This window comes from Mustelus asterias, unplaced genomic scaffold (assembly GCF_964213995.1).
Source record: "Mustelus asterias unplaced genomic scaffold, sMusAst1.hap1.1 HAP1_SCAFFOLD_1178, whole genome shotgun sequence".
Taxonomy (NCBI): Eukaryota; Metazoa; Chordata; class Chondrichthyes; order Carcharhiniformes; family Triakidae; genus Mustelus; species Mustelus asterias.
Genome location: NW_027591123.1, coordinates 86,001 through 112,475, shown reverse-complemented (window position 1 = coordinate 112,475; position 26,475 = coordinate 86,001). Strand labels below are relative to the sequence as shown.

The 26,475-nt window shown below is 53.8% G+C and overlaps 1 protein-coding gene across 1 annotated transcript in view; it reads right to left on the bottom strand.

The window, feature by feature from the left end:
• Positions 1-2,059: 2,059 nt before the first annotated feature.
• The window catches only part of LOC144487983 (transferrin receptor protein 2-like), an 89,729-nt gene continuing 65,313 nt past the window's right edge, over positions 2,060-26,475 (bottom strand). The window contains 11 exon segments of the mRNA XM_078206014.1: positions 2,060-2,235; positions 3,444-3,671; positions 6,297-6,331; positions 6,334-6,374; positions 9,820-9,896; positions 11,342-11,409; positions 14,013-14,076; positions 16,589-16,671; positions 19,281-19,400; positions 23,226-23,404; positions 25,464-25,603. Coding sequence (XP_078062140.1) covers positions 2,083-2,235; positions 3,444-3,671; positions 6,297-6,331; positions 6,334-6,374; positions 9,820-9,896; positions 11,342-11,409; positions 14,013-14,076; positions 16,589-16,671; positions 19,281-19,400; positions 23,226-23,404; positions 25,464-25,603 — 1,188 coding nt within the window. The 3' untranslated portion in view covers positions 2,060-2,082.

The window sequence follows — 26,475 nt, the reverse complement described above, 5'->3', positions numbered from 1 at the left end:
CCTCCCGCTCCTCCTGTCCCCTCCCCTCTCCCCCCTCCCCTTCCCCTTCCCCTCCTGCCTCGTCCCTCCCCCTTCCCTCCCCCTTCCCTCCCCCCCTCTCCCCTCCCACTCCTCCTCTCCCCTCCCCTCCTCTCCCCTCCCCTCCCCCCCTCCTCTCCCCTCCCCTCCCCTCCCACTCCTCCTCCTGTCCCCTCCCCTCTCGCCCCTCCCCTTCCCCTTCCCCTCCTGCCTCACCCCTCCCAATCCCTCTCCCCCTCCCCTCCTACTCCTCCCCTCTCCCCCCTCCCCTTCCCCTTCCCCTCCTGCCTCGTCCCTCCCCCTTCCCTCCCCCCCTCTCCCCTCCCCTCCTACTCCTCCCCCCTCCGACTCCTCTCCCTCCTCCTCTCCCCTCCCCACCCCTTCTCCTCCTGCCTCGTCCCTCCCCCTTCCCTCCCCCTCCCCCCCTCCCCTCCCGCCCCTCCTCCTGTCCCCTCCCCTCTGCCCCCTCCCCTTCCCCTCCTGCCTCACCCCTCCCATTCCCTCTCCCCCTCCCCTCCAGCTCCTCCCCCCTCCTACTCCTCTCCCCTCCTACTCCTCTCCCCTCCCCCTCACCCCCCTCCTCTCCCCCTCACCCCCCTCCTCTCCCCTCCCCCTCCTGCCTCACCCCTCCCATTCCCTCTCCCCCTCCCCCCTCCCCTCCTACTCCTCCCCCCTCCTACTCCTCTCCCCGCCCCCCCCTCCGACTCCTCTCCCTCCTCCTCTCCCCTCCCCCCTCCCCTTCCCCTCCTGCCTCGTCCCTCCCCCTTCCCTCTCCGCTCCCTCCCTCTCCCCTCCCGCTCCTCTCCCGCTCCTCCTCCTCTCCCCTCCCCTCTCCCCCCTCCCCTTCCCTCTCCTCTCCCCCCTCCGACTCCTCTCCCTCCCCCTCTCTCCCCACCTCCACCCCCCCCTCCCCTCTCCACTCCTCCCCGCCAAGGGAAACAATCCCAACTTCTCCAGACTATCCTCCGAGGAGAGTCGGGGAGAGGGAGGGAGGGAGGGAGGCAGGGGGTGGGGATTCACCAGCCCGTATAGGCTGAGGTCTCCCTATAGGAAGGTCCAGAATGAGGCTAATGATCCATTGACTCTGTCTACACTTCCCGCTGCCTCGGGGAAAAGCAGCCGGCATAATCAAGGACCCCACGCACCCCGGACATTCTCTCTTCCACCTTCTTCCGTCGGGAAAAAGATACAAAAGTCTGAGGTCACGGACCGACCGACTCAAGAACAGCTTCTTCCCTGCTGCTGTCAGACTTTTGAATGGACCTACCTCGCATTAAGTTGATCTTTCTCTACACCCTAGCTATGACAGTAACACTACATTCTGCACTCTCTCCTTTCCTTCTCTATGAACGGTATGCTTTGTCTGTATAGCACGCAAGAAACAATACTTTTCACTGTATCCCAATACATGTGACAATAATAAATCAAATCCTTCTCCCCTATGTACTCTATGAACGGTATGCTTTCCTTTGGAAAGGAAGGGGTGCAGAATGTAGTGTTACAGTCATAGCTAGGGTGTAGAGACAGATCAACTTAATGCGAGGTAGGTCCATTCAAAAGTCTGACAGCAGCAGGGAAGAAGCTGTTCTTGAGTCGGTCGGTCCGTGACCTCAGACTTTTGTATCTTTTTCCCGACGGAAGAAGGTGGAAGAGAGAATGTCCGGGGTGGGTGGGGGGGTCCTTAATTATGCCGGCTGCTTTTCCCGAGGCAGCGGGAAGTGTCGACAGAGTCAATGGATGGGAGGCTGGTTTGCGAGATGGATTGGGCTACATTCACGACCCTTTTGTAGTTCCTTGCGGTCTGAGGCAGAGCAGGAGCCCAGACCAAGCTGTGATACACCCAGAAAGAATGCTTTCTATGGGGCATCTGTAAAAGTTGGTGAGAGTCGTAGCGGACATGCCAAATTTCCTCAGTCTTCTGATCCTTCTCTGCACCCGAGCTATGACTGTAACACTACATTCTGCACCCTCTCCTTTCCTTCTCTATGAACAGTATGCTTTGTCTGTATAGCGCGCAAGAAACAATACTTTTCACTGTATCCCAATACCTGTGACAATAATAAATCAGATAATTACCCTCATTATCTTATCGTTGTAGATGCGATTCAGCCTCTCATTTCCCTCATCTGATGTACTGATGAGGTTGCTCAATCTCTCCGCTGAACGGATGAAGTCCCCCCTGGCCGAATATAACCACTGGAGGGTCAGACTTCGATTCTGAAAGACCCCAAAAGACGGGAGCGAGAGAGAGAGGGTGGAGAATGAGTGAACAATGAGGAGGCATCCTTTTTAATCTGTTTTCTAACGCAAATATTTATTATCTCATTCGTCTTACTCCCTCCCCTCTTCCCCCTTCCCCCCCACTCCCTCCCCTCTCCCTCTCCCCCCCCGCCTCCCCCTACTGTCCCCCGTCAAACACTCCCAGGACAGGTACAGCACGGGGTTAGATACAGAGTAAAGCTCCCTCTACACTGTCCCCATCAAACACTCCCAGGACAGGGACAGCACGGGGTTAGATACAGAGTAAAGCTCCCTCTACACTGTCCCCCATCAAACACTCCCAGGACAGGTACAGCACGGGGTTAGATACAGAGTAAAGCTCCCTCTACACTGTCCCCCATCAAACACTCCCAGGACAGGTACAGCACGGGGTTAGATACAGAGTAAAGCTCCCTCTACACTGTCCCCCATCAAACACTCCCAGGACATGTACAGCACGGGGTTAGATACAGAGTAAAGCTCCCTCTACACTGTCCCCCATCAAACACTCCCAGGACAGGTACAGCACGGGGTTAGATACAGAGTAAAGCTCCCTCTACACTGTCCCCCATCAAACACTCCCAGGACAGCTACAGCACGGGGTTAGATACAGAGTAAAGCTCCCTCTACACTGTCCCCCATGAAACACTCCCAGGACAGGTACAGCACGGGGTTAGATACAGAGTGAAGCTCCCTCTACACTGTCCCCCATCAAACACGCCCAGGACAGGTACAGCACGGGGTTAGATACAGAGTAAAGCTCCCTCTACACTGTCCCCCATCAAACACTCCCAGGACAGGTACAGCACGGGGTTAGATACAGAGTAAAGCTCCCTCTACACTGTCCCCCATCAAACACTCACAGGACAGGTACAGCACAGGGTTAGATACAGAGTAAAGCTCCCTCTACACTGTCCCCCATCAAACACTCCCAGGACAGGGACAGCACGGGGTTAGATACAGAGTGAAGCTCCCTCTACACTGTCCCCATCAAACACTCCCAGGACAGGTACAGCACGGGGTTAGATACAGAGTGAAGCTCCCTCTACACTGTCCCCCATCAAACACTCCCAGGACAGGGTTGGATGTTGAGTATTGCAGGTGATTCCTGAAGTTTTCCTCTGTATCCCCAGGGTCAAACCTGCAGATGAGAGATGCGGTCGTACCTTTAGTTCGTCAGAGAAATCCTGGAGCTGTGTGAGGTAGTTGAGGGTCACATCGCTGTAGACTTGGTAGTTGAGATGGAGTCGATCGTTGTGAGTCAGTAAGATGGCCATCTGACCCATGACCTCTGCCACAGCCCTGCTGACGTCAGCCAGTCTGCCCTTCAGGCGACTGTTTAGTGCCGCGTAGGTGTCTTGCTTTGTGTTGAGGAACCAATAGTCATTGATATACTGTGGGGGGGGAAGAGTGAGAAAGAGAGAGTGAGAGAGAGTGAGAGTGAGGGCGAGTGTGGGGGTGGGGGAGCCGGAGGGGGGGGTAAGACCTCGTCAGAACCATCCTGGCGTCCACTAGCTCACCACACACCCGTCCCACGCCTGCGTCGCCTCCCCTTTTGGACTCAGTGAGAAGTCTCATGACACCGGGTTCGAGTCCAACACGTTCTTTTGGAACCACGAGCTTTCGGAGCCCTGCTCCTTCCATCGGGTGTGTCTGTGCTGATACGCGCGATCCCCTGGGAGATCCTTCAAGTGGCACGGTGGCACAGTGGGTTAGCACTGCTGCCTCACAGCGCCAGGGACCCGAGTTCGAATCCCGGCTCGGGTCACTGTCTGTGCGGAGTCTGCACGTTCTCCCCGTGTCTGCATGGGTTTCCACCGGGCGCTCTGGTTTCCTCCCACAGTTCAATGATGTGCAGGTTAGGTGGATTGGCCATGCTAAATTGCCCCTTAGTGTCCAAAGATGTGCAGGTTAGGTGGATTGGCCATGCTAAATTGCCCCTTAGTGTCCAAAGATGTGCAGGTTAGGTGGATTGGCCATGCTAAATTGCCCCTTAGTGTCCAAAGATGCGCAGGTTAGGTGGATTGGCCATGCTAAATTGCCCCTTAGTGTCCAAAGATGTGCAGGTTAGGTGGATTGGCCATGCTAAATTGCCCCTTAGTGTCCAAAGATGCGCAGGTTAGGTGGATTGGCCATGCTAAATTGCCCCTTAGTGTCCAAAGATGTGCAGGTTAGGTGGATTGGCCATGCTAAATTGCCCCTTAGTGTCCAAAGATGCGCAGGTTAGGTGGATTGGCCATGCTAAATTGCCCCTTAGTGTCCAAAGATATGCGGGTTAGGTGGATTGGCCATGCTAAATTGCCCCTTAGTGTCCAAAGATGTGCAGGTTAGGTGGATTGGCCATGCTAAATTGCCCCTTAGTGTCCAAAGATGCGCAGGTTAGGTGGATTGGCCATGCTAAATTGCCCCTTAGTGTCCAAAGATGTGTAGGTTAGGTGGATTGGCCCTGCTAAATTGCCCCTTAGTGTCCAAAGATGTGCAGGTTAGGTGGATTGGCCATGCTAAATTGCCCCTTAGTGTCCAAAGATGTGCAGGTTAGGTGGATTGGCCATGCTAAATTGCCCCTTAGTGTCCAAAGATGCGCAGGTTAGGCGGATTGGCCATGCTAAATTGCCCCTTAGTGTCCAAAGATGTGTAGGTTAGGTGGATTGGCCGTGCTAAATTGCCCCTTAGTGTCCAAAGATGTGCAGGTTAGGTGGATTTGCCATGCTAAATTGCCCCTTAGTGTCCAAAGATGTGTAGGTTAGGTGGATTGGCCGTGCTAAATTGCCCCTTAGTGTCCAAAGATGTGTAGGTTAGGTGGATTGGCCATGCTAAATTGCCCCTTAGTGTCCAAAGATGTGTAGGTTAGGTGGATTGGCCGTGCTAAATTGCCCCTTCGTGTCCAAAGATGTGCAGGTTAGGTGGATTGGCCATGCTAAATTGCCCCTTAGTGTCCAAAGATGTGTAGGTTAGGTGGATTGGCCGTGCTAAATTGCCCCTTCGTGTCCAAAGATGTGCAGGTTAGGTGGATTGGCCATGCTAAATTGTCCCTTAGTATCCAAAGATGCGGAGGTTAGGTGGATTGGCCATGCTAAATTGTCCCTTAGTGTCAGGAGAATGAGCTAGGGGAAATAGAACCATAGAACCATAGAAAATTAGAGCTCAGAAACAGGCCTTTTGGCCCTTCTTGTCTGTGCCGAACCATTTTATGCCTAGTCCCACTGACCTGCACTTGGACCATATCCCTCCACACCCCTCTCATCCATGAACCCGTCCAAGTTTTTCTTAAATGTTAAAAGTGACCCCGCATTTACCACTTTATCCGACAGCTCATTCCACACTCCCACCACTCTCTGCGTGAAGAAGCCCCCCCTAATATTCCCTTTAAACTTTTCTCCTTTCACCCTTAACCCATGCCCTCTGGTTTTTTTTCTCCCCGAACCTCAGCGGAAAAAGCCTGCTTGCATTCACTCTGTCTATACCCATCAAAATCTTATACAATCCATCCCAAATGCGTGGGGTTATGGGGTTAGGGTGGGATTGTGTTCGGTGCGGACTCGTCGATGGGCTGAATGGACTGCTCCTGCACTGTAGGGATACTATGATCCTCTCCACCTTGAGTTGTGGTTTGCCGTGTCGGTGATAGCCGTGAGGTGCCGGCGTTGGACTGGGGTGGGGCTCAGTGAGAAGCCTCACAACACCAGGTTCAAGTCCAACAGGTTTATTTGGAATCACGAGCTTTCGGAGCGCCGCTCCTTCCTTGGGTGAGTCTTTGAATTCACGACATGCGCTCGGACCGGCATTGGACGCGCACCCCACCCTGCCCCCCCCCCCCCATCCAACCGCGTAACGAGACGCGCACAGTAAGATCCCACATAAACACCGCCACGCTTTACGATTTGCGACGTCAGCCGTTCAGTGTTTGTTATTGGACTCAAGATGGTGGGAGTCGATGGGGGTGTGGGAAGCAGGGGTTGGGGGGAGGGGGGGGCGGTGGGGAGGTGGGGTGGGGGGGTACTCCAGTGGCCGTCACTCACCTCACAGAAGCTGAGTTCCATCGCGGGGACACCGCGGTAAACGGATAGGCACTGCTGTCCATGGTGAGTGGTTTCAGGCTGCGGGGAGAAATCGGAAAGCAATTCCATCAGGCCTGTGGTATATTTCCTTTCTTTCCAACACAGCCGAAGTGTGACTCTGATTATCCCAGTGGGGCCAGTGAGGCCTATCAGTGAGGCCTATCAGTGAGGCCTATCAGTGAGGCCTATCAGTGAGGCCTATCAGTGAGGCCTATCAGTGAGGCCTATCAAGCCTATCAGTGAGGCCTATCAGTGAGGCCTGTCAGGCCTATCAGTCAGGCCTATCAGTGAGGCCTATCAGGACTATCAGTGAGGCCTATCAGGACTATCAGTGAGGCCTATCAGTCAGGCCTATCAGTGAGGCCTATCAGGCCTATCAGTGAGGCCTATCAGGCCTGTGGTATATTTCCTTTCTTTGTAACACAGCGGAAGTGTGACTCTGATTATCCCAGTGGGGCAACGCTGCGTTACCTGCACCCCACGCTGGCTGGTGAGGTTACAAAATAAATATGCAACTGCTTCCGTTGTTGCGAGGGAGTTTTACGGACTTCATTCCCGCGAACCCCCAGTCTCCCAGGCATCTCCACATTGACTCCAGCTCAAAATCCCATTCCCAGGATTCAAAGAACAATACAGCACAGGAACAGGCCCTTCGGCCCCTCCAAGCCCACGCCGCTCCCTGGTCCAAACTAGACCATTCTTTTGTATCCCTCCATTCCCACTCCGTTCATGTGGCTATCGAGATAAGTCTTAAATGTTCCCAGTGTGTCCGCCTCCACCACCTTGCCCGGCAGCGCATTCCAGGCCCCCACCACCCTCTGTGTAAAATACGTCCTTCTGATATCCATGTTAAACCTCCCCCCCCCCTCACCTTTGAATCTATGACCCCTCGTGAACGTCACCACCGACCTGGGGAAAAGCTTCCCACCGTTCACTCTATCTATGCCTTTCATAATTTTATACACCTCTATTAGGTCACCCCTCATCCTCCGTCTTTCCAGTGAGAACAACCCCAGTTTACCCAATCTCTCCTCATAACTAAGCCCTTCCATACCAGGCAACATCCTGGTAAACCTCCTCTGCGCTCTCTCCAAAGCCTCCACGTCCTTCCGGTAGTGTGGCGACCAGAACTGGACGCAGTATTCCAAATGCGGCTGAACCAACGTTCTATACAACCGCAACATCAGACCCCAACTTTTATAGCCTATGCCCCGTCCTATAAAGGCAAGCATGCCACATGCCTTATTCACTACCTTCTCCACCTGTGACGTCACCTTCAAGGATCTGTGGACTTGCACACCCAGGTCCCTCTGCGTCTCTACACCCTTTATGGTTCTGCCATTTATCGTACAGCTCCCCCCGACGTTAGTTCTACCAAAATGCATCACTTCGCATTTATCTGGATTGAACTCCATCTGCCATTTCTTTGCCCAGATTTCCAGCCTATCTATATCCTTCTGTAGCCTCTGACAATGTTCCTCACTATCTGCAAGTCCTGCCAGTTTCGTGTCGTCTGCGAACTTACTGATCACCCCAGTTACACCTTCTTCCAGATCGTTTATATAAATCACAAACAGCAGAGGTCCCAATACAGAGCCCTGCGGAACACCACTAGTCACAGGCCTCCAGCCGGAAAAAGACCCTTCCACTGCCACCCTCTGTCTTCTGTGACCAAGCTTCACAATCTCATTTGTCTTCAAACCTTAACGAGCGGCACAACGGCTTAGCTTCGCTGCCTCACAGGGACCCGGGTTCGATTCCCGGCTTGGGTCACTGTCTGTGCGGAGTCTGCACGTTCTCCCCGTGTCTGCGTGGTTTCTTCCAGGCGCTCCCGTTTCCTCCCACAGTCCAAAAGGAATACAGATCACATTCATAGAATCATAGATTCCCAACAGTGCAGAATGAGGGCCTTTGGCCCATTGCATCTGCACCGACCACAATCCCACCCAGGCCCTGTCCCCTTAACTCCACATATGCACCCTACTAATCCCGCTGACACGAGGCTCAACTTAGCATGGCCAATCCACCTAACCCGCACATCTTTGGACACTAAGGGGCAATTTAGCATGGCCAATGCACCTAACCTGCACATCTTTGGACACTAAGGAGCAATTTAGCATGGCTAATCCACCCAACCTGCACATCTTTGGACACTAAGGGGCAATTTAGCACGGCCAATCCACCTAACCTATACATCGTTGGTCACTAAGAGGCAATTTAGCATGGCCAATACACCTAACCTGCACATCTTTGGACACTAAGAGACACTTTAGCATGGCCAATCCACTTAACTGCACATCTTTGGACACTAAGGGGCAATTTAGCACGGCCAATCCACCTAACCTATACATCGTTGGTCACTAAGAGGCAATTTAGCATGGCCAATGCACCTAACCTGCACATCTTTGGACACTAAGGAGCAATTTAGCATGGCTAATCCACCCAACCTGCACATCTTTGGACACTAAGGGGCAATTTAGCACGGCCAATCCACCTAACCTATACATCGTTGGTCACTAAGAGGCAATTTAGCATGGCCAATACACCTAACCTGCACATCTTTGGACACTAAGAGACACTTTAGCATGGCCAATCCACTTAACTGCACATCTTTGGACACTAAGGGGCAATTTAGCATGGCCAATCCCCCTAACCCGCACATCTTTGGACACTAAGGGGCAATTTAGCATGGCCAATCCACCTAACCTGCACATCTTTGGACAGTAAGGGGAAATTTAGCATGGCCAATCCCCCTAACCCGCACATCTTTGGACACTAAGGGGCAATTTAGCATGGCCAATCCCCCTAACCTGCACATCTTTGGACACTAAGGGGAAATTTAGCATGGCCAATCCCCCTAACCCGCACATCTTTGGACACTAAGGGGCAATTTAGCATGGCCAATCCACCTAACCTGCACATCTTTGGACACTAAGGGGCAATTTAGCATGGCCAATCCCCCTAACCCGCACATCTTTGGACACTAAGGGGCAATTTAGCATGGCCAATCCACCTAACCTGCACATCTTTGGACACTAAGGGGCAATTTAGCATAGCCAATCCACCTAACCCGCACATCTTTGGACACTAAGGGGCAATTTAGCATGGCCAATCCACCTAACCTGCACATCTTTGGACACTAAGGGGCAATTTAGCATGGCCAATCCACCTAACCTGCACATCTTTGGACACTAAGGGGCAATTTAGCATGGCCAATCCACCTAACCCGCACATCTTTGGACACTAAGGGGCAATTTAGCATGGCCAATCCACCTAACCTGCACATCTTTGGACACTAAGGGGCAATTTAGCATGGCCAATCCCCCTAACCCGCACATCTTTGGACACTAAGGGGCAATTTAGCACGGCCAATCCACCTAACCACCGTCTCAAACCCTCCCCCCACCATTCCCAGCTCGATCCCACCTCTTCACCGCCCCCCCCCCCCCTCACTCGCCCCTTCCACAGCCCTGATGGTACGTACATGTTGCTGATGGATTCAGGACCTTGCTGTATGATCTGGCTGTAGATGCTGCGTGAATTCCACTTGGGGCTGTCGACCTGTAACAGCGAGGGAGACGTGAGATCCGAGGGTCCCGCGCCACCCCGATACCACGGGCAGGCTCTACCCCCCCCCCCACCCGAACCCCAATACCCCCCCCCCCCCCCCCCCCCCCTCGCCCCGTCCCCGCATCCTGTGAGTCTGAACCTCCTTAATACATTTAGGGAATCGATGAGTTTAAAGTTTATTTATTCGTGTCACAAGTTGGCTGACATTAACGCTGCAATGAACTGTGAAAATCCCCCTAGTCGCCACACTCCGGCGCCTGATCGGGTAACACTGAGGGAGAATTTAGCACGGCCCAATGCACCCTAACCAGCACGTCTTTCAGACTGTGGGAGGAAACCGGAGCACCCGGAGGAAACCCACGCTGACATGGGGAGAACATGCAGACTCCAACAGTCCGAAAGACATGCTGGTTAGCGTGCATTGGCCGTGCTAAATTCTCTCTCCGCCAAGCTGGAGATCGGAGCAAAAGAAGCGGTTACAGTTGGTGTCCACAGGGCCTAGAATTCAGGCCTTGCGCAAGCGGGCACCTGGAGCACAGTTCCCCCTTTGACCCTGTGGCTGCCCTGATCCGGCGGTTCCTCTCTGGTGACGCCTTGCTTGGGATCGTTCTCTGCTCTTTGGGCCAGAGATTCCCGGGGTGGCCGCGACCTCATCACTTGACCTCAAGAGGGCTTTACCCCTCGTGACCCCTCACTGCCTCAAACCCCGGCGCCAACTGAGGGACCGGCCTGGAGCCTGGCCTCTGTAAGAGGTCCATCAGGGGTCTCGGGGGGACGGTGGGGGGGTGGATGGTGGTACGTAGTTCCTGGCAAGGGTTAATTCCATAGAATCCCTACAGTGCAGGAGGAGGCCATTCAGCCCATCGAGCCTGCACCGTCAACAATCCCAACCAGGCCCTATTCCCGTAACCTCACATATTTATCCCACCAATCCCTCTAACCCCTACGCATCCCGGGACACTAAATCCGGAAAAGATCTGGGGCGGGATTTGATGGCCTCTGAAACCGCAAACTCCCGCCTGAGGTAAACAAACCTTCCCATTTTCGCCCGCTCCGATTCTCGTGGCGGGCGTGTCGATAAAATTCCGACCCTGAAATCTAACCCTTTTCTCGTCACCTTTTTCACCGCACAATTGGATCAGGATCACACGGGGGTAATACTTAGTACCCGTCCTCTCAAACAGCTCTCTCCTAACTTGCAACTAAATCTTAATGAGGTACTTCGACGATTAAAATATTCGAGAGGGGGGAGCGACGGATAGAGAGAAACTCATTGCTCTGAAAACAAAAAGAAGTTGGGAGATTTTTGCCGCTTTATGGGGTATCAAGAGCCCAGACAGAGAAAGGCCGGCGATGATCCGACTGAACGGTGGCAAGAACAGGATCGAGGGACTGAATGGCCTTCCTCTTGGCCAGGGTCCGATTGGGTCACGTACCTGCTTAATCACCGTCTCAATCAACTTGTGAAGGAGGGGGCTGGACTCGGTGTGAAGCCTGTCATCCCCTGGAACAACAGAACAGAATGCCGGTCAGTTTCTGACTTGCTAAATCGAGAACTACTTCCGTGCAAAGGACAAGTGGCCAAGGCCGCGAGAAAGAAAAGCTTTCGGGGCTTGGTTTTGCGCAGAGTTGTGTGAAAAGTAGGCTGCAAAGCCTGAACTAGGCCGCAATTAGAATTTAATTCTGGTTTATTTAAGTTGTAAAAGTCAGGATGCAAAGCCTGAACTAGGCCGCAATTAGAATTTAGTGTTTATTTAGAGTTGTAAAAGGAAGGCTGCAAAGCCTGAACTAGGCCGCAATTAGATTTTAATTCTGGTTTATTTAAGTTGTAAAAGGCAGGCTGCAAAGCCTGAATTAGGCCGCAATTAAATTTTAATTCTGGTTTACTTAAACTTGTAGAAGTCAGGCTGCAAAGCCTGAACTAGGCCGCAATTAGATTTTAATTCTGGTTTATTTAAACTTGTAAAAGTCAGGCTGCAAAGCCTGAAATAGGCCATAATTAGAATTTGGTTCTGGTTTATTTGGAGTTGTAAAAGTCAGGCTGCAAAGCCTGAAATAGGCCGCAATTAGATTTTAATTCTGGTTTCTATAGAATTGTAAAAGGCAGGCTGCAAAGCCTGAACTTGGCCGCAATTAGATTTTAATTCTGGTTTATTTAAGTTGTAAAAGGCAGGCTGCAAAGCCGGAATTAGGCCGCAATTAAATTTTAATTCTGGTTTATTTAAACTTGTAAAAGTCAGGCTGCAAAGCCTGAACTAGGCCGCAATTAGATTTTAATTCTGGTTTATTTAAACTTGTAAAAATCAGGCTGCAAAGCCTGAACTAGGCCGCAATTAGAATTTGGTTCTGGTTTATTTGGAGTTGTAAAAGGCAGGCTGCAAAGCCTGAAATAGGCCGCAATTAGATTTTAATTCTGGTTTCTATAGAATTGTAAAAGGCAGGCTGCAAAGCCTGAACTAGGCCACAATTCGATTTTGGACTGCGCATCAGCACAGCTTGATCCCACTTTCCTCTCTCATCTGCAGGCCCAAGAGTGGTGTCAGGAACTGGGGGGTTGAAATAGGGGCACACCTACCCTACAGGCCTGAGCAACCTACAATAGCCTCCAAGGGAAGAAGGGACCTAGTAGGCCCAAAAGCCTGATGACCCAGTGGGCTTTGGGGAGAGAAGAAACCTGCCTGAGGCATTTTTGGGCGGGCCTTCTTAGGTTGTGTCCTGAGCAGGAAGACTGCTGACTTTAGTGGGGGGGCCATTAGGTACAAGGAACCAGTGCCGACCTCCGGAAACTTCTCGGGACACTCAGGGAACACTGACAGGGTTGACCAGAACAGTTCCCCTTTCCCATCCTGGCGAACGCAAGGCAGGCTTGGGGCCTATCTGGGGATTGGCAGGACGGGAGATCTATATGTATTGTACACTCAGGTAGCTGAGGGTCCAACAGAGAAGGACGATGTGGAAACTGTGGAATCACAGGGAAGGAATGCGGGAGAAAGAGAGAGAGAGAGAGACAGGGAACAAGAAGTGACCCCATACCCTGGGAGATGGGGGCAATTTTTCTTTTATTAAATCCTGGGACATGGGTGTCGCTGGCTGGTTCCAGCATTTATTGCCCATCCCTAGTTGCCCTTGGAGGGCAGTTGAGAGTCAACCACATTGCTGTGGCTCTGGAGTCACATGTAGGCCAGACCGGGTAAGGACGGCAGATTTCCTTCACTAAAGGAACCAGATGGGTTTTTCCGACAATGGGTCATCAGTAGATTCTTAATTCCAGATATTTTTTATTGAATTCAAATTCCACCATCTGCCGTGGCGGGGATTCGAACCCGGGTCCCCCCAGAACATTAGCTGAGTTTCTGGATTAATAGTCCAGCAATAATACCACTAGGCCATTGCCTCCCCTCTAAGTGGTGTGCATTGTCAGAGAGTTGGGGGAAATAGGCAGCAATGTGGGCCTCAGGGAACCAGGTGCAGGTACCCTGATACCCGGGCACCCTCTGTCCCGGTGGATTATGGGATGGACACTCTCTGTCCCAGTGGATTATGGGATGGACACTCTGTCCCAGTGGATTATGGGATGGACACTCTGTCCCAGTGGATTATGGGATGGGCACACTCTGTCCCAGTGGATTATGGGATGGGCACCCTCTGTCCCGGTGGATTATGGGATGGGCACACTCTGTCCCGGTGGATTATGGGATGGGCACACTCTGTCCCAGTGGATTATGGGATGGACACCCTCTGTCCCGGTGGATTATGGGATGGACACTCTCTGTCCCAGTGGATTATGGGATGGACACTCTCTGTCCCAGTGGATTATGGGATGGACACCCTCTGTCCCAGTGGATTATGGGATGGGCACACTCTGTCCCAGTGGATTATGGGATGGGCACACTCTGTCCTGATGGATTATGGGATGGACACTCTGTCCCAGTGGATTATGGGATGGACACAGTCTGTCCCGGTGGATTATGGGATGGACACAGTCTGTCCCGGTGGATTGTGGGATGGATACCCTCTGTCCCGGTGGATTATGGGATGGACACTCTGTCCCAGTGGATTATGGGATGGACACTCTACGTCCCAGTGGATTATGGGATGGACACTTACCCAGGACGGCTTTATCCAGACTGAAGTAGGCCACGGCCTTGAGGTGCATCATGGTCAGATAGCCCTGTGGACAGAGAGAGCCTTTGTCAAAACAACCAGCCTTCTTAAAGGAGCCACGCACTTCCAGACTCTGCCCCTTCCTCCCTGTCCCCACCCCTTCCCCTCCTGGTCCCACCCCCTCCTCTACAGACCCCACCCCCCTCCCCTACAGACCCCACCCCCTCCCCTACAGACCCCACCCCCTCCCCTACAGACCCCACTGCCTCCCCTACAGACCCCACCCCCTCCCCTACAGACCCCACCCCCTCCCCTACAGACCCCACCCCCTCCCCTACAGACCCCACCCCCTCCCCTACAGGCCCCACCCCCTTCCCTACAGACCCCACCCCCTCCCCTACAGACCCCACCCCCTCCCCTACAGACCCCACCCCCTTCCCTACAGACCCCACCCCCTCCCCTACAGACCCCACCCCCTTCCCTACAGACCCCACCCCCTCCCCTACAGACCCCACCCCCTCCCCTACAGACCCCACCCCCTTCCCTACAGGCCCCACACCCTTCCGCGACAGACCCCACTTCCTCCCCAACAGACCCCACCCCCTCCATTACAAACCCCACCTTCTCGGCTACAGACCCCACCCCCTCCCCTACTGACCCCACCCCCTCCCCGACAGACCCCACCCCTTCCCTACAGACCCCCACCCCCTCCAACAGAGAGTCTGCAGAGAGATTTGGACCGGCTAAGTGAGTGGGCGGGGATCTGGCAGATGGAGTATAACGTTGGTAAGTGTGAGGTTATCCACTTTGGAAGGAATAATAGTAAAATGGACTATTATTTAAATGGTGAAAAATTACAACATGCTACTGTGCAGAGGGACCTGGGGGTCCTTGTGCATGAATCACAAAAACTCAGTCTGCAGGTGCAGCAGGTGATCAAGAAGGCAAATGGGATGTTGGCCTTTATCGCGAGAGGGATGGAGTATAAAAGCAGGGAGGCCTTGCTGCAACTGTACAGGGTACTGGTGAGGCCACACCTAGAGTACTGTGTACAATTTTGGTCCCCTTATTTAAGAAAGGATATATTAGCTTTGGAGGGGGTACAGAGAAGGTTCACCAGGTTGATTCCGGAGATGAGGGGGTTGGCTTATGAGGAGAGATTGAGTAGACTGGGCCTGTACTCAATGGAGTTTAGAAGGCTGAGGGGAGATCTTATAGAGACATATAAGATAATGAAGGGGCTCGACAGGGTAGAAGCAGCGAGGTTATTTCCACTTACAATGGAAACAAGAACTGGGGGGCATAGCCTCAAAATACGGGGGAGTCAGTTTAGAACAGAGTTGAGGAGGAACTTCTTCTCCCAGAGGGTAGTGAATCTTTGGAATTCTCTGCCCAATGAAGCAGTAGAGGCTACCTCGTTAAATGTGTTTAAGTCACAGATAGATTTTTAACCATTAAGGGAATTAAGGGTTATGGGGAGCGGGCGGGTAAGTGGAACTGAACCCACTGTCAGATCAGCCATGATCTTATTGAATGGCGGGGCAGGCTCGAGGGGCTAGATGGCCTACTCCTGCTCCTATTTCTTATGTTCTTATTACAAACCTCACCCCCTCCCCTACAGACCCCACCCCCTCCCCTACAGACCCCACCCCCTCCCCTACAGACCCCACCCCCTCCCCTACAGACCCCACCCTCTCCCCTACAGACCCCACCCCCTCCCCTACAGACCCCACCCCCTCCCATACAGACCCCACCCCCTCCCCTACAGACCCCACCCCTCTATTTATTTATTATTTATTAGTCACAAGGCTTACATTAACACCGCAATGAAGTTACTGTGAGAATCCCCTCGTCGCCACACTCCGGCGCCTGTTCGGGTCAATGCCCCCTAACCCGCACGTCTTTCGGGCTGTGGGAGGAAACCGGAGCACCCGGAGGAAACCCACGCAGACACGGGGAGAATGTGCAGACTCCACACAGACAGTGACCCCAGGCTGGGAATTGAACCCGGGTCCCTGGCGCTGTGAGGCAGCAGTGCTAACCACTGTGCCGCCGTGTCAGCCATCCTCTCTTGGCTCCACCCCTTCCCCTTGTGGCCCCACCCCTTTCTCTCCTGGCCCCACCCCTTCCTCTCTTGCCCCCTCCCCTTCCTCTCTTGGTTCCACCCCTTCCTCTCTTGACCCCGCCCCTTCCTCTCTTGGCCCCTCCCCTTCCTCTCAGCCCCACCCCTGCCTCATGGTCCCACCCCTTCCTCTCATGGCTCCACCCCTTACTACACCCCTCCCCCATTACTGGCTCCGCCCCTACTCTCCTAGCCTGGCTCCTCCCACTGGGCACCCCCACCTCGGTTGGCCTACCCCTCCCCTCTTCACAATGTCCCCCCTACTCCTTCCAGCCCTGGCCCCTTACCCTACCCTGGCCTTGCCTGCCCCAGTCCTGGCTCCAACCCTGCCCTGGCTCTTCCATCGCCCATCCCAGCACCCCCCCCCCCAAACCATCCCTCACCACCCCACCCACCTCTCCAGGCCCCATTTCCCCCCCACCCACCACCCTGAGCCTTCTCGCTCCCTCCATCCTACCTCCAGCCACTCCGTGGCCCCGACACTCCCGAACTCTCCGGCATCCCAGCTGGCGAAGAGGATGCTCCTCCGGGGCTTGAACCCTGATGGAAGGAGGCCACGGTTACTACGGCGACGGAGCCGTGCGCGCGCGCGCTTCCGCCGCGGGGATCAGTCGGGGGTTGGCGGGTGGGGGGGGGGGTGGGGGGGCGGTGAGCGAAATGTTCCCAATCAATCCGGGCCTCCTCGCCTCCTCGCCCTTGAACCCATGACCCCTCGTGAACGTCACCACCGACCTGGGAAAAAGCTTCCCACCGTTCACCCTATCTATGCCTTTCATAATTTTATACACCTCTATTAGGTCACCCCTCATCCTCTGTCTTTCCGGTTTACCCAATCTCTCCTCATAACTAAGCCCCTCCATACCAGGCAACATCCTGGTAAACCTCCTCTGCACTCTCTCTAAAGCCTCCACGCCCTTCCAGTAGTGTGGCGACCAGAACTGGGCGCAGTATTCCAAATGCTATGGTCACCCTATTATAGAAAGGGTTCTATGGTTCTACCACAGAAAGTAGTTGAGGCCAAAACCTTGTGTTATTTGAAGAACCAACTAGATATAGCTCTTCGGGCTAAATGTATAAAGTAAAGTTTATTTACTAGTCACAAGAAAGGCTTACATTAACACTGCAATGAAGTTACTGTGAAATTCCTCTCAAGGGATATGCGGGGAAAGGGGGGATCAGGATATTGAACTTGATGATCAGCCATGATTGAAATGAATGGTGGAGCAGGCTCGAAGGGCCGAATGGCCTCCTCTCGCTTCTAGTTTCTATGTTTATAGAGTCATAGAGGTTTACAGCATGGAAACAGGCCCTTCGGCCCAACTTGTCCAGGCCGCCCTTTTTTTAAAAACCCCTAAACTAGTCCCAATTGCCCACATTTGGCCCATATCCCTCTCTACCCATCGTACCCATGTAACTGTCTAAATGCTTTCTAAATTGTACCTGCCTCTACGACTACCTCTGGCAGCTTGTTCCAGACACTCACCACCCTCTGTGTGAAAAGATTGCCCCTCTGAACACTTTTGTATCTCTCCCCTCTCACCTTAAACCTACGCCCTCTAGTTTTAGACTCCCCTACCTTTGGGAAAAGATATTGACTATCGAGCTGATCTGTGCCCCTCATTATTTTATAGACCTCTATAAGATCACCCCTCAGCCTCCTACGCTCCAGAGAAAAAAGTCCCAGTCTATCCAGCCTCTCCTTATAACTCAAACCATCAAGTCCCAGTAGCATCCGAGTAAACCTTTTCTGCACTCTTTCTAGTTTAATAATATCCTTTCTATAATAGGGTGACCGGAACTGTCCACAGTACTGAGTCACTGCCGGGACTTGAGCAAGGGTGTTGAGCAAGCCATCTTGGAAGACCCTAAGTAAAGAACCGGAAGCTTCTCTCTTGGAGTGGACAGTACTGCCTAGTCAAGTCTCAATCGACAATGTGCTTACTGAGCCACTGAAACTGCGCCAGGAAAAGGCAAGAATTAACAAAGCTTTGACAGTGAGAGTCAAAGGTCAAAGAGCAAAGTTCTCCTGGTTGTAATTGACAGTGGAGCCAGCTATCGAGCTATGACTCTGCGGAGATTAGTCCTGGGACTGAAAGGACAGTTCTCTAATAAGTTCGGTCTACTTCCTTAACTGGGCAACGTGACTGATACGCCACTTGGTTCATCTGCGATTAAATCCTCCAGACCAAGACTAATCCCGTTACTCTGCCCCCCTCGACCCCCCCGCCGTAGACTTTAGCATTCAAATTTTTTTATTCATCCGTGGGACATGGGCATCGCTGGCTGGCCAGCGTTTATTGCCCATCTGGCTGGCATGGTGGCACATTGGTTGGAACCGCTGTTCTCACAGCGTCAGGGACCCATGGTAACACTGACAGTCTGCGCTGACGTAGCCCCTCCAAACTGACCAAAGTGCCTCAGAGGAGCCTAATCCAGGTAGGCCCTGAACTGCACACAGGGGATTATGTTAGGGTCGGGGGGCCGGTGGAGGGGAAGAGGCTTTAAGGAACGGCGTTAAGGAGGGCCAAAGAGGTTTTAGGAAGGGAATTTCAGAGATTAGGGAGGGAATTCCGGAGCTTAGGGCCCACAAATCCAGCCCCCCCCGCCACCAAACCCGGCATGGAAAAACATGGCCGCCGACTGCAGAGAGGCGGGAATCAGGGATACTCCAGGGGACTGGAACTGGAAGCACATGGAGGACGGCGCCGGGGGCTGGTGGGAGGGCCCCGGGGAGCGGGGGGAGGTGACAGGTCAGCCGGGGCCTAGTTAGACGCCCCTCTGCCCCGCCCGGGGATAACGGCAATCGCTCGGTCCCGCGCCGTCGCGACCAAGTGACCTGCGAGACTGCGGGCGCGGCGGGGAGCGACGGCGATACGGGGCGCGACGCCCCTTGTGGGCGATCAGCCGGCGCCCTGGATTGGCTAACGGCAGAGAGTGGAACACCCCGCCCTTCCCCCCCACCAGCGGGAGCGTGGCGAATAGGAAGACGACATTCTGAGGGGAGGCTAAATATTAGTCGGAGAGGGGAAGGAGGAGGAGGGTAGGGAAAGAGGAGGAGATCGGCGTGGGGCTAGCACGGAGCAGATGGGCTGAATGGTCTGGCTCGGAGTGCAGGAGGCAGGTGACACCATTCCCGGCAGAATGCTTACCATTTTCCACCATTTTGGAAAACGCATGGGCTAGCTCCAAGAGAATGGCAGTTCCCACACCCGACTTGGCGGCCCCCTCGCTCCAGGCATCTCGCTGGGCTCCGAAGATGATATATCGATCTACAAAGGAGAAAGAGAAAACATCACAGCGTTACGCAGAGCGAGACGCTGTCCACGGTTAGATATAGAGTAAAGCTCCCTCTACACTGTCCCCCATCAAACACTCCCAGGACAGGTACAGCACGGGGTTAGATACAGGGTAAAGCTCCCTCTACACTGTCCCCCCATCAAACACTCCCAGGACAGGTACAGCACGGGGTTAGATACAGAGTAAAGCTCCCTCTACACTGTCCCCCATCAAACACTCCCAGGACAGGTACAGCACGGGGTTAGATACAGAGTAAAGCTCCCTCTACACTGTCCCCCATCAAACACTCCCAGGACAGGTACAGCACGGGGTTAGATACAGAGTAAAGCTCCCTCTACACTGTCCCCATCAAACACTCCCAGGACAGGTACAGCACGGGGTTAGATACAGAGTAAAGCTCCCTCTAACAGTCCCCCATCAAACACTCCCAGGACAGGTACAGCACGGGGTTAGATACAGAGTAAAGCTCCCTCTGCACTGTCCCCATCAAACACTCCCAGGACAGGTACAGCACGGGGTTAGATACAGAGTAAAGCTCCCTCTACACTGTCCCCATCAAACACTCCCAGGATAGGTACAGCACGGGGTTAGATACAGAGTAAAGCTCCCTCTACACTGTCCCCCATCAAACACTCCCAGGACAGGTACAGCACGGGGTTAGATACAGAGTAAAGCTCCCTCTACACTGTCCCCCATCAAACACTCCCAGGACAAGTACAGCACGGGGTTAGATACAGAGTAAAGCTCCCTCTACACTGTCCCCCATCAAACACTCCCAGGACAGGTACAGCACGGGGTTAGATACAGAGTAAAGCTCCCTCTACACAGTCCCCCATCAAACACTCCCAGGACAGGTACAGCACGGGGTTAAATACAGAGTGAAGCTCCCTCTACACTGTCCCCCATCAAACACTCCCAGGACAGGTACAGCACGGAGTTAGATACAGAGTAAAGCTCCCTCTACACTGTCCCCCATCAAACACTCCAAGGACAGGTACAGCACGGGGTTAGATACAGAGTAAAGCTCCCTCTACACTGTCCCCCATCAAACACTCCCAGGACAGGTACAGCATCTATATGATGCTTTTAACTGAAATGAGTTTTTACAATGGAAATCTGAATCCGACACATAGAAGCAGATATTAAGGACAGAGTAGCAAAAGCTGCGTCTATGCGGATAGTTTAAGGAGTGTCTTGAAGGAGGAAGAGAGGGAGAAGTGGGGAGAGGTGAAGGGAGGGAATTCCAGACCTTCGGGTTCCTCCAGGCAGTTAAAGGCACGGCGCCCAATGGCGGAGCGAAGGGAATCGGGGGGAGATGGGTGTGGGTGAGGTGCGGGAGCACAGCAGGCCGTAAGAGAAATCTTGGAGGACTGTGTAGGCTCTACGATATTCCAGACAATAATCTCTCCCTCAATGTCAACAAAACGAAGGAGATTGTCATCGACTTCAGGAAGCGTAAAGGAGAACATGCCCCAGTCTACATCAACGGGGACGCAGTAGAAAGGGTCGAGAGCTTCAAGTTTTTAGGTGTCCAGATCACCAACAACCTGTCCTGGTCCCCCCCATGCCGACACTATAGTTAAGGAAGCCCCACCAACGCCTCTACTTTCTCAGAAGACTAAGGAAATTTGGCATGTCAGCTACAACTCTCACCAACTTTTACAGATGCCCCATAGAAAGCATTCTTTCTGGTTGTATCACAGCTCGGTCTGGGGCTCCTGCTCTGCCCAAGACCGCAAGGAACTACAAAGGGTCGTGAATGTAGCCCAATCCATCACGCAAACCCAGCCTCCCATCCATTGACTCTGTCTACACTTCCCGCTGCCTCGGGGAAAAGCAGCCGGCATAATCAAGGACCCCCACACACCCCGGACATTCTCTCTTCCACCTTCTTCCATCGGGAAAAAGATACAAAAGTCTGAGGTCACGTACCAACCGACTCAAGAACAGCTTCTTCCCTGCTGCCGTCAGACTTTTGAATGGACCTACCTCGCATTAAGTTGATCTTTCTCTACACCCTAGCTATGACTGTAACACTACATTCTGCACCCTCTCCTTTCCTTCTCTATGAACGGTATGCTTTGTCTGTATAGCGCGCAAGAAACAATACTTTTCATTGCATCCCAATACATGTGACAATAATAAATCAAATCCTTCTCCCCTATGTACTCTATGAACGGTATGCTTTGTCTGTATAGCGCGCAAGAAACAATACTTTTCACTGTATCCCAATACATGTGACAATAATAAATCAAATCAAATCAGAGGCAGGAGAGGGGTGAGGCTGGTGAAGCGAATTGGAAATGAGGATGGGAAGGTTTGAAGTCGGGTAGGGAAGGCCAGTGTGCACACTGATAGGTGAATCGGAGCTGGTACAGGTTGCACAAGAGGGAACAGGGTGGTGACAGGGCGGCACAGTGGGTTAGCGCTGCTGCCTCACAGCGCCAGGGACCTGGGTTCGATTCCCGGCTCGGGTCACTGTCTGTGTGGAGTCTACACATTCTCCCCGTGTCAGCGTGGGTTTCCTCCGGGTGCTCCGGTTTCCTCCCACAGTCCAAAGATGTGCAGGTTAGATGGATTGGCCATGCTAAATTGTCCCTTAGTGTCCAAAGATGTGCGGGTTAGGTGGATTAGCTGTGCTAAATTGTCCCTTATTGCCCAAAGATGTGCGGGTTAGGTGGATTGGCTGTGCTAAAGTGCCCCTTAGTGTCCAAAGATGTGCAGGTTAGGTGGATTGGCCGTGCTAAATTGCCCCTTAGTGTCCAAAGATGTGCGGGTTAGGTGGATTGGCCATGCTAAATTGTCCCTTATTGCCCAAAGATGTGCGGGTTAGGTGGATTGGCTGTGCTAAAGTGCCCCTTAGTGTCCAAAGATGTGCAGGTTAGGTGGATTGGCCGTGCTAAATTGCCCCTTAGTGTCCAAAGATGTGTAGGTTAGGTGGATTGGCCGTGCTAAATTGTCCCTTATTGTCCAAAGATGTGCAGGTTAGGTGGATTGGCCATGCTAAATTGTCCCTTAGTGTCCAAAGATGTGCAGGTTAGGGGGATTGGCCATGCTAAATTGTCCCTTAGTGTCCAAAGATGTGCAGGTTAGGGGGATTGGCCATGCTAAATTGTCCCTTAGTGTCCAAAGATGTGCGGGTTAGGTGGATTAGCCATGCTAAATTGTCCCTTAGTGCCCAAAGATGTGCGGGTTAGGTGGATTGGCTGTGCTAAAGTGCCCCTTAGTGTCCAAAGATGTGCAGGTTAGGTGGATTGGCCGTGCTAAATTGCCCCTTAGTGTCCAAAGATGTGCAGGTTAGATGGATTGGCCATGCTAAATTGCCCCTTAGTGTCCAAAGATGTGCGGGTTAGGTGGATTGGCCATGCTAAATTGCCCCTTAGTGTCCAAAGATGTGCGGGTTAGGTGGATTGGCCATGCTAAATTGCCCCTTAGTGTCCAAAGATGTGCGGGTTGGGTGGATTGGCCATGCTAAATTGACCCGAGGGTCAGGGGGACGAGCAGGGTAAATGTGTGGGGTTATGGGGATAGGGCCTGGGTGGGATTGTGGTCGGTGCAGGCTCGATTGCCCGAGTGGCCTATTTCTGCACTGTTGGGATTCTACGATACTGTGTTAATGGGGGGGGGGGGGGGGGGGGTGTGTACGGAGGGGAGAATGTTGGGGGAGATGGGGGGAGGGGGAGGAGAGAGAGAGCGTGTGGGAAAATGATAGCTTTGACCAATATGTCCAAGGGGCCAATCACCCCGAGGTGCCCCCCTCCCGCCGCCCCCCCCACCGCCCCACCACCCACACTCACCGGGTTCCGTGAACCCTTCAATGGAACCAAAGACATTGCTGATCACCGTGGAAACCATGCTGTTGGTGACGCCCAGTTGCAGCCGGTCTTCAGAGTCCCGGAATCCGGGGCCTAGTCTGTAGGTGACGGACGAAAGACTCCCTTGCCATTCCTGAGGAACCTCGTTCCCGCTCACCTTGCTGTAACATCGAGAGGGAGAAAGAATGGCAGCCGGAGATTAGATTTCCCCCTCCTTTCCTGAATCGGGTGTCTGACTGGGAGCCGGGCCGTGCGCGCAAGGGTGTGGGGGCATTCCACCTCCTCCAGCGCTCCCGGGCACTTCCTCTGTGGAGGCCGTCACCTGGACAATACACCTTGGGGGTACCCTCCCCCCCCCCCCCCACAGAGACGCCCTGTAAATAGTGACACACTCTCCCCCTGGGGACTCCCCCTGTAAATACTGACACACTCTCCCCACGGGGTCCCGCTGTAAATACTGACACACTCTCCCCCGGGGACCCCCCCCAGTAAATACTGACACACTCTCCCCCGGGGACCCCCCCCAGTAAATACTGACACACTCCCCCCCGGGGATCCCCCTGTAAATACTTACACACTCCCCCCCGGGGATCCCCCTGTAAATACTGACACACTCTCCCCCCGGGGACCCCGCTGTAAATACTGACACACTCTCCCCGTGGGACCCCCCCTGTAAATACTGACACACTCCTCCCCGGGAACCCCCTGTAAATAGCGACACACTCTCCCCCCGGGACCCCCCCTGTAAATACTGACACACTCTCCCCCGGGGACCCCCCTGTAAATACTGACACACTCTCTCCCGGGGACCCCCTATAAATACTGACACATTCTCCCCCGGGGGACCCCCTGTAAATACTGACACACTCTCCCCCGGGGGACCCCCTGTAAATACTGACACACTCTCCCCCGGGAACCCCCCTGTAAATACTGACACACTCTCCCCCGGGGGACCCCCTGTAAATACTGACACACTCTCCCCGGGGATCCCCCTGTAAATACTGACACACTCTCCCCGGGGATCCCCCTGTAAATACTGACACACTCTCCCCGGGGACCCCCCCTGTAAATACTGACACACTCTCCCCCCGGGAACCCCTGTAAATACTGACACACTCTCCCCGGGGATCCCCCTGTAAATACTGACACACTCTCCCCCGGGAACCCCCCCCTGTAAATACTGACACACACTCCCCCCGGGGATCCCCCTGTAAATACTGACACACTCTCCCCCCGGGGATCCCCCTGTAAATACTGACGCACTCTCCCCGGGGACCCCCTGTAAATACTGACACACTCTCCCCCGGGGACCCCCCTGTAAATACTGACACACTCTCCGCCCCGGGGATCCCTCTGTAAATACTGACACACTCTCCCCCCCGGGGACCCCCTGTAAATACTGACACACTCTCCCCCGGGGATCCCCCTGTAAATACTGACACACTCTCCGCCCCGGGGATCCCTCTGTAAATACTGACACACTCTCCCCCCCGGGGACCCCCTGTAAATACTGACACACTCCCCCCGGGGACCCCCTGTAAATACTGACACACTCTCCCCCGGGGATCCCCCTGTAAATACTGACACACTCCCCCCCGGGGACCCCCTGTAAATACTGACACACTCCCCCCGGGGGACCCCCCCTGTAAATACTGACCCACTCCCCCCGGGGACCCCCTGTAAATACTGACACACTCTCCCGGGGACCCCCCTGTAAATACTGACCCACTCCCCCCGGGGACCCTCTGTAAATACTGACACACTCTCCCGGGGACCCCCTGTAAATACTGACACACTCTCCCCCGGGGACCCCCCTGTAAATACTGACACACTCTCCCCCCGGGGCCCCCCCTGTAAATACTGACACACTCTCCCCCGGGGATCCCCCTGTAAATACTGACACACTCTCCCCCCGGGGAGCCCCTGTAAATACTGACACACTCTCCCCCCGGGGACCCCCGTAAATACTGACACACTCCCCCCCCCGGGGACCCCCTGTAAATACTGACACACTCTCCCCCCGGGGACCCCCTGTAAATACTGACACACTCTCCCCCCGGGGACTCCCTGTAAATACTGACACACTCCCCCCCCCGGGGACCCCCTGTAAATACTGACACACTCTCCCCCGGGGACCCTCCCTGTAAATACTGACACCCCCTCCCCCCCCCGCCCCCCTGCCCCCCCCCCCCGTCTGGGGACCTCCTGTGAATTTCTTACCCCATGAGGTTGTGAGCAACGGAGGCACTGATTGGCAGTGCTACAATCCGGGGCAAAGCAGAGGAGTTGATTGGAGGAAACTGTGTTTGGTTGAATGATGGGAAGCCGGGAGTGAATGGGTCACCCGTTCCCCGATGTACCTGTCGTGGAGAGAGGGAGACAAGAGGTGGAACAGAGTGTGAGCCACGCTTGGGACACTAAGGGGCAATTTAGCATGGCCAATCCACCTAACCTACACATCTTTGGACATTGAGTGGCAATTTAGAACAAAGAACAAAGAAAATTACAGCACAGGAACAGGCCCTTCGGCCCCTCCAAGCCTGCACCGACCATGCTGCCCCGACTGAACTAAAACCCCCAACCCTTCCGGGGACCGTATCCCTCTATTCCCATCCTGTTCATGTACTTGTCAAGACGCCCCTTAAAAATCACTATTGTATCCGCTTCCACTCCCTCCCCCGGCAGCGAGTTCCAGGCACCCACCACCCTCTGTGTAAAAAAACTTGCCTCGTACATCTCCTTTAAACCTTGCCCCTCGCACCTTAAACCCATGCCCCCGAGTAATTGACTCTTCCACCCTGGGGGAAAAAGCTTCTGACTCTCCACTCTGTCCATGCCTCTCATAATCTTGTAGACTTCTATCAGGTCGCCCCCCTCAACCTCCGTCGTTCCAGTGAGAACAAACCGAGTTTCTCCAACCTCTCCTCATAGCTGATGCCCTCCATACCCCAGGGCAACATCCTGGTAAATCTTTTCTGTACCCTCTCCAAAGCCTCCACATCCTTCTGGTAGTGCGGCGACCAGAATTGAACACTACATTCCAAGTGCGGCCTCACTAAGGTTCTATAAAGCGTCAACGTGACTTGCCAATTTTTAAACTCAACGCCCCGGCCGATGAAGGCGAGCGTGCCGTCTGCCTTCTTGACTACCTTCTCCACCCTGCGTTGCCACTTTCACGCCTGGTGTTATCCTGGTGCATCTGGCAAGTATGGAATGGAGTTACTCCAGTACA